Raw genomic sequence first — 7,890 nt, forward strand, 5'->3', positions numbered from 1 at the left:
AAAATATCAATGAATTTTATTTACTTTTTAAAATAATAGCTTTTGTTGATTTTTAAGTTAAAAATGGAAATCGTTGTTTAAAAAATTCTACACTCATTTACCTTAGAATTTTAATTTTTTTTTTTAAATGAATACAATTAAATTATCTCACAAGTTATTTTGCAGTACATTCCAATTTGAAAGAAAAAAAAAAAAAAAAAAACTCAAGTACTCATGTAAGGATGGTAACCCCATAAGGATTCAATCTTATAGGGTAGACAAATCCAGGATGGGAACGAGGTGGGACTAAGAAAATGTATTCCTAACCCCGTATATTTAAATTTATCTATATATGTATAATTATATTTATATATTTTATTTTATTTATATTTATAAATGTTGCTATGGTTTTTCAAAGTATAAACTTATTAGTAAAAATATATATCTGATATTAATAAACTAATATTTTTTTCAAAAATATTGAAATATATTTGATAAAAAAGGGGAGAAACAGGTTTCCTTGTCTCGTCTCATTTCATTTCTTCTAGAAACCAATTTGCAAAATCCAAGTGTCACAAAGAAAGGTGTAATAGACAGAGAGCACATTTAGCAATCAAATTCTTCAACCCACTCCCTTCTCCCTCCCATCTGGAAGATTCCCAAGAAAAATACTGCCTAGAGTAAACAAATACATAATATTGCCGACAGAGTATCTATGTTGACTTGTCAAACCAACAATTTAACATGAAAGACCACATCAAACTCTGTACAGATTTGAGAAGTAATGCTAAAAAGATAAATGAAGTTGTTTGTTTCCAACCTCACATGGGCAAATAAAGCCTTGGCAATAATTAGAAGCATGGAAGCAAAAACTAGGATGTTGACTTTTGCTTGTAATTCAGAAGAAAGTCCCCTTAACAATTCCAAGACCTTGGCTTTTGCCTTGGCCCCCGCCTCATGGTACCTGAAACAGTAAAGAACTAATTTTATCAACATTCAAACATTAAAAGAAACAGAAACCTTAAAACGAAGAAGAAAAGTAGCTTCCATGTCAAGAAAAATAAACACCTTGTTAAAGCGTCCTCTACCTTTGCTGTAGTAAACCACTCTTCTGCTACCTTTCCACCTTTTGAGTCTATAGCTGGTTTAAGATGTCTAATCTGTTCTTCCCCAGGTGTACCCGCCCATACAGAAGGCATAAACCGTTTTCCCTTAAACCAAACAGCTTCATGCTCCCGAGCATATAATGTTTCTCCCTTTGGGCCTCCAAGTGGGGCAGTCGTGGCCTTTATTCTTGAAATGATAGGCAGGAAATCTTCAGTAGCCTACCAAATTGTAGAATGCTGTTGGGTTCAAAGAATATAAAAATATCTATATAATTTTCTAAGTATTTCATGTCCAAATAAAATATCACATGTTTTTCCAATTTTCTGTATGACTTGAGAAATCTAAATTGTAGAAGAGGTAACGTCAAACATGTGAAATAGTTGAATCACTCGGAAAATGGGCGAAAAAAGAAGGGGAGAGAGAGAGAGAGAGAGAGAGAGAGAGAGAGAGAGAGAGAGACTGTCTCAGCCTTTACAAATGATAAACTCATATGAATACTGGAGACTTACTGCAAGAGATAAAGCCTCAGCAGCCACTTCTGCTTCTCTAAACTCTTAGACTTACTGCAAGAGATAAAGCCTCAGCAGCCACTTCTGCTTCTCTAAACTCTTCTTCAATGTGTATCCTCTTGACACGACCTTTCCATGCAGACTCCATATCCTCAAAAAACTCACTAGGAACAATAGAAGAAGACCAGATTTTTGAATCATTTTCACCATCTAGAGAGATCATTCCACTAATTTTGACTGAAGTCCATTCGCATTCACTTACCTGGCAAAAGAACAAGGATAGTTAGAATCATGCATAGAATATTTAACCTGAAATGAGAAGAACCAGACATTCACAAAATCTACTCTGTCATGCCTGAGGGTGTGTTGGATAGGAAGGTTACTCGTGCTATAAATTCACGGATTGCGTAAAAGCAACAAGGTTATAATTTAATGGACTGTAAGTAACCAATGCAAAGCATTAGCTGCTTCATCACTTATCTATGATGGATGAATAATTATTTTCTTTTGTCAAAAAGTGAAAAGTAACAAATTCAACCACTTACTAATGTCTCAAAGTCAATTTTTAACCCAGTTGCCACCCATGTAGGATCCATCAACAACTCCAGGATTTCTCCGAGCTCAGAATTTCTATTCATGTGTAGAATTTCATCGACTACATTTTTAATTCTACAAAACTCAATATGATTAGCCTCCCTCAGTTCAAGTAGCTTCACAAGCTGCGCAACATACAAAAGCTTGTGAATTACAGGGATATATATGTGATGCAGATTATGATACCATTAGTAAAAAATAATACCATACTAATAGGGAATAGGTATAACAACCATGTACTAAGAGGGGTAAAAAATAAGAAAATATAAAATAAAAGGATCTTCCAACACCAAGACTCCAAGAGCAATGATGGAACCAATTCAGTTGCAAAAGGCCACAGTTGATATGATAAGTAATCGAAAGTATGCCAAAAAGCATTTAAAAGTTATGTCGCATTAACTCATTCACAAGGTCGGAAAACAACCTTTGCAGATGAAACACAAGTAAACTCAGGAATTGAACAGGTGACATTGCTCATAAGTTTGCACGTTGCTGTGTTAAGGAAAAGAGAAAATAAAATTAGTCAGCACCAAAAAGCTATATAAAAGATGAGATGAATAAACAGAAAAGTTGCTTCTACAAAACACATCAGAGGTTAAGTCGTCATACAAATAGCGGACTCACAGTTAATAAATATCATGAACACTTCCAGCCAGTTTATAACTCACCTTGAATTGTAGATGCAATTTCATAAGCAGGAGGGTTGAGAAGAATATCTCTAACATACCTGAGAAATTATAAAATAACAAATCTAAGGAACAGAAAACTATCCAAGACTCACAAGCAAAAATAAAACAGTAAAAATAAACACGTGGACCCTGCCACACAGACACAATGTCATCATAATATCAGCATGAAAACATAACTGTATGAATTTGAACTGGTAGTTTATTGACTGCAAGCAGAAACATAAAAATACAATCTAGGACTTCTTGCAATTGGTGCAAATGCATAATCAAAATAAAAATATATGTAAAAAAATCATGAAGGATGATAGGAAATTCAAGAGCAATGCTGTACAATTTCAGAGAAGCATGATGTTCAAGATACTGCTGTTGCCGGAAAATATCATGGTATCCTTTAATTTCAGAAATCCCCAATAAAGAATAGCATTAAAAAATAATAGGCAAGAAAGATATATACAATAGGCAAACAAATGCAACAAAAATCAATATTGCATTCACACCTTTCCCATTGCATCATGCATTAAAGGCATGCAAATACTTACAATCCAGGTAGACCTGTGCAATTTGGAGGAAGCAACATCTTCAACAAACAAGGTATACCTTCCGTCGGTATGGCACCTGGAAGTATGCAAAAAAACAAAATATTGTTTAATATGACCGACTTCATAAATCTAGCGATTTCAAATCACCCAAAAAATAAATCATAACACGTCCAATGAAGTAAAACCAACCAATCTGGGTTGCTGTTCCAAGGGTTAAAGGCCGGGGTCTATTTTCTGAAGACACAGTGACATTCCTAAATGTAATTTCATCAGCAAGGCCATGGAGTTCTTTAACCTAAAAAATGAAAGAATTATTATGCGATGTTTTCTTTTCTGTTTTTTTTTTTTTTTTTTTTTTTTTTTTTTTTTTTTTTTTTTTTGTGTGTGTTTTGGTGAGGGGGTTTCATAAAGAATTTCAAGAAAAACAAATTCATGAGAAATATGAACCTTAGACAAAAGCTCAGTGACAGGATTGCCTTCAAACCATTCATAATGTCTAGAAACACATTCTCCCCACAGCAGGCCTCCCTCACCAAATTCTCCCCAGCGACAAGTGCCTGTGAAACAACCTCTCAATCCATAAGACTGTAAAAGCAGATCAAATGTGGAGAAAGACAAGTGCACATTTTTGTATCTGTAATTGTGCATCATGCACCATCATGGGGAATAAAAATTAGAGAAAAATCTCATTTCTAAAAAAGAAAAGATTATGTGGATAAAATATTAAGAAGCTCGTACGAACCCGTGGAATTGTGCCTCAAAGATGTATGAAGGAATAAATGATGATATCTACAAATACGAAGCTTTGTAACTAAGGCCTCTTCAGTCAAACCATCTTCTGACGAATATGTTTTCATAGTCTCGAGAACTAAATTTATGCAATACCCTCTTGCCGATCTTGAAATTCCTGAAAGCAGCACATATTATTATGAACTATGAGCCTGCAATAGTTCATGTGAAATGATTTTGTGCCTTTGACTATGATGCCACTAGTAGGGGGGGAAAAAAAAAACCTACAATCTTAAGAAAGAGATAATAATAGAAGCACCTGTTTTTAGGTGCAAGTAAGAGGAAAAGACTAATATATAGCCTTAACCAATCAAGGACAATAAAATCAGATGATAATAATAAGAAATGCATCATGATATCTACCAAAACAACTTTTTATTGTAATGACATGTTCTAGCCATACCAACCACAGGCATTGGTTCTGGAAAGTCAAGATCATGATCAACACCAGCAAGTCCAAAGTAAGGACTACCAGGATGTGCATGCCTGCATATTTAAGAACAAAAGTCAGATACAAAAACCATTTATTTAAGACAACATTAAAATCCAGAAGGTGCTGCATTTAGATATTTATAATTAAAAAATGTAGGGAACATCTACCCAGATATAAAACGACTTTTGCGGAGCGAGCTTGAGTTGGCCCCCGAACTTCTTCTACTATGCACTACAAGGGCCAAAATAAGCATTCAATAAACTAGTGAGTTAATACAAATAGTAAGATTGCACAGCATAAAGTTGTCCAAGTTCAGCCATGGATGTATAACAAACCATCAAAAGGCCACAACATCCAAAAAATATGTTCAGCAAGGATATCCAATCATCCAAGCACTATGTTTGGCCCTTAGTGGTTGAGTAATTACTACAGAATATTCATTCTGTAACAAATAGAGATCTAGAGATGTAATGCAGACCACATTTAGTCCACAGAGCTTTATTATCTCATTTGTTAAGAAACAGGGTGAATAGTGTCAGGACCCGCCCAGAATTCCTTTTCCGGAACCCTAGACAAGCCCTGATCCCAGGGAAATACCACCGAACCTTCCAACGGAAAATCCGGCAGCACCTCCCCTAAGGGTAGGACTAACCAAAAATTACCTGCACTGAAAACACACTTCTAAAAACATCCCCTTATTCCTCCCACAATACTACAAATTGATTCCACAAATTTCAGCACTTCAAATAACAACAGCAGCAACCCAGTGCATAAATAACAACTACACGTCCAATACAGTATACAGAGCATTATACAACAAATGTGGAATTTATAAAATGGCAGATAAAGAAGCAATACAAGACAGAGAGGAAAAAAGGGAAGAAAAACTTCTTGAACCTTCGGCAACGAACTGAGACGTTGGGCTCGCCCCGGACAATCAACGTCTCCAACCTGAACCTAGGGGAACGGAATTTAAGAGTGTGAGATGCTAATCATCTCAGTGAGTGTGTAACACCCCGTCCCAAATCGCACCGGAATCCGTGCACGTTGACCGAGGTTGACTGTTGACCGTTGACCAAAGGGGTCAAAAGTTGACTTTTTGACTCGGTGGGAATTTCGAGATGACTAGGGCACCGTGGCGAAGTGCACGATGCCACGAGTTCGTAGACTGGTAGCACGTCGAAAACGGAGCTACGGTTTGAAAGTTATGGGCAAAACAAGTTGAAGTGTAAACTGTCTAAAAGGTGCCGGGAGTTGACTTTTTCTTGTGATGTAATTGTGAGTTGACTCTTGTATGGTTGTAACGTACTCGTCGATACGAGTTCATAGACTAGCGGCACGCTTAAATCGGACATGTGGTTAAAAAGTTATGGACGTTTGAAGTTTACCGGATACCGTATTATTTTAATGTTTTTGGGTCGTGAACAGTGAAATGCCACGTGTCAGCTTCTGAGTGGTCCACGTGGCATGAACAGTGTCATGCAGGGTTTTAATTTTGAAAAACTCTCGGGGAAGAGAGAGAAAGAGAGAGAAGAGAGAGAAAGAGAGAGAGGAGAGAGAAAGAGAGAGAGAGGACCCGCCGGCCGCCGGTCATTTTCACGTTTTTCCGGCCTAGTTACTGTACACGCGCCGGCCAGCCAGATTGCCCACCTCATTTCCGGCAAAACCTCCAAATTTCACGGCGAACGGCCGCCGGACGCGCCCGGATCGGACGTCCGAAGTTTGGCGGCGATTTTTCCCCTCCACCGCCGGCCACCGCGAATCGGCACTATTCCGGCCGATAAACAGTACACGCGCCTGACAGCCTTGATCCTCTCCTCAAGTCCGGCCTACCCACCAAAAATCACGGCCATCGGACCACCGACGCGCCGGGATCGGAGCGTTTTCCGGCGAGGGGTCGAAAATCTTCAAACGGTGATTTCTCCGCCGTCCGACCTCCGTTTTGCTCACCGTCGGTCCCGTTGGATTGCTCTCCTCACGATCTACAAATCTGCAAAATTTCACAGCAAACGGCCACCGTCGGAAATTACTGTTCCGGCGACGGTTGCCGGTGACGTGGCGGCCGCCGGAAATTACTGTTCCGGCGAGTACCCGAAAATTTCCGGCCAGCTCCAGTCTGCAGTGTTCGACCTCCTGAACCCAAATCCGACTTCCGTTTCCACCAATTCGCGACGGTTTGGGAGAATTGCGGAGCCGAAACCCGAAAAGCTTCCCGATAAAATTCAAACCCCGTCGGGTACGATCATCGAAAATTAAGACCGGATCTGTGATTAGCATCACTCGAGCTTCGATTCGGTATATGATTCGTAAATTTTAGTTATCGTTTGTGTTTTGACCCCCCGGGTACCGGGTATTATTTACCCGAATAAAATATTAATTTATTTGACTGTCTGTGAATTTTGTTCTAGGAGCACCGATGAGTCGTAGAATTGATCCCGTAGTGGATCATGGGTTAATTGCGTGCTCCAGGTGAGTGACCCACCTTCAAATTAATTTTGGGGAATTTAATTGATGAATATATTATGTGTGAATTAAATATTTGGAATTTAATTTCTATGTGCCAAATATTTATTGGATTTATTGTAGAATTATTTATGAATTTATTGGATTTAAGAAAATGCGAATTCTACAAAATTATGCCGTGTGGAATTATTTTATGGTTTTGAGGATTTTGAAATTGGTGTGGTTTTAATGGTAAATTGGGCATGATTTGATTTTCAAATATTTCAAAGAAAATATTTGGTTATATTGGTGATTTCAATTTTTATAAAATATGCCCATAGAATATTATGAGATTTGATTATGATATTTCGAGAAATTATTTATGCTATTGGGAAAATGTGGATATTTGAATTGATGGATTTGGAAGTTGGTGGATTTGAAAATCATGGAATTTATGGTATGGATTATAAGGAAATTGTGGAGAATTTCCCGGTTCAAGCGGATGGATTATGCCCGCTATGCTTATGAAAAATGTGAAATTTGTTTTATAATTTAAATTGTGGATTTTATGATTTTTAGATGCACCGTGCACGTACTGGTGTTCTGATTATGTGATATGGTATATGTGATATGGATATTGTGCACACGGATATGATTAGCGCGCAGGTGGGTGTGAGTAGCGCGCAGGTGATATTATGAGGGTGTCCTGTGGATGCCATCGGAGAGGGTGGCCACCCCCCTTTGGCCGGGACACCAGGTTAGCAGCGGCGCAGTGGGACGCCACGCGACCGTATGCCGGTTTCTTTCTA

At 38.1% G+C, this 7,890-nt stretch overlaps 1 protein-coding gene across 2 annotated transcripts; it reads right to left on the reverse strand.

The window, feature by feature from the left end:
- Positions 1 to 643: 643 nt before the first annotated feature.
- Positions 644 to 4,916, reverse strand: LOC132803213 (DNA mismatch repair protein MSH1, mitochondrial-like). Of its 2 annotated transcripts, none has more exons than XM_060815543.1 (12): positions 4,807 to 4,916; positions 4,610 to 4,692; positions 4,160 to 4,324; positions 3,865 to 3,974; positions 3,607 to 3,712; positions 3,418 to 3,493; positions 2,858 to 2,916; positions 2,614 to 2,681; positions 2,141 to 2,314; positions 1,651 to 1,857; positions 1,048 to 1,304; positions 644 to 943 (listed from the first exon to the last, which is right to left on the reverse strand). In XM_060815543.1, exons 1-12 carry the CDS (start codon positions 4,890 to 4,892, stop codon positions 706 to 708), a joined length of 1,629 nt encoding a protein of 542 aa, XP_060671526.1. In that variant the 5' UTR covers positions 4,893 to 4,916; the 3' UTR covers positions 644 to 705. The 2 variants fall into 2 exon arrangements, with proteins under 2 accessions (XP_060671526.1, XP_060671527.1); XM_060815544.1 differs by having other exon boundaries at positions 807 to 943; positions 1,068 to 1,304.
- Positions 4,917 to 7,890: the final 2,974 nt, after the last annotated feature.

This window comes from Ziziphus jujuba, chromosome 3, assembly GCF_031755915.1.
Source record: "Ziziphus jujuba cultivar Dongzao chromosome 3, ASM3175591v1".
Lineage (NCBI taxonomy): Eukaryota > Viridiplantae > Streptophyta > Magnoliopsida > Rosales > Rhamnaceae > Ziziphus > Ziziphus jujuba.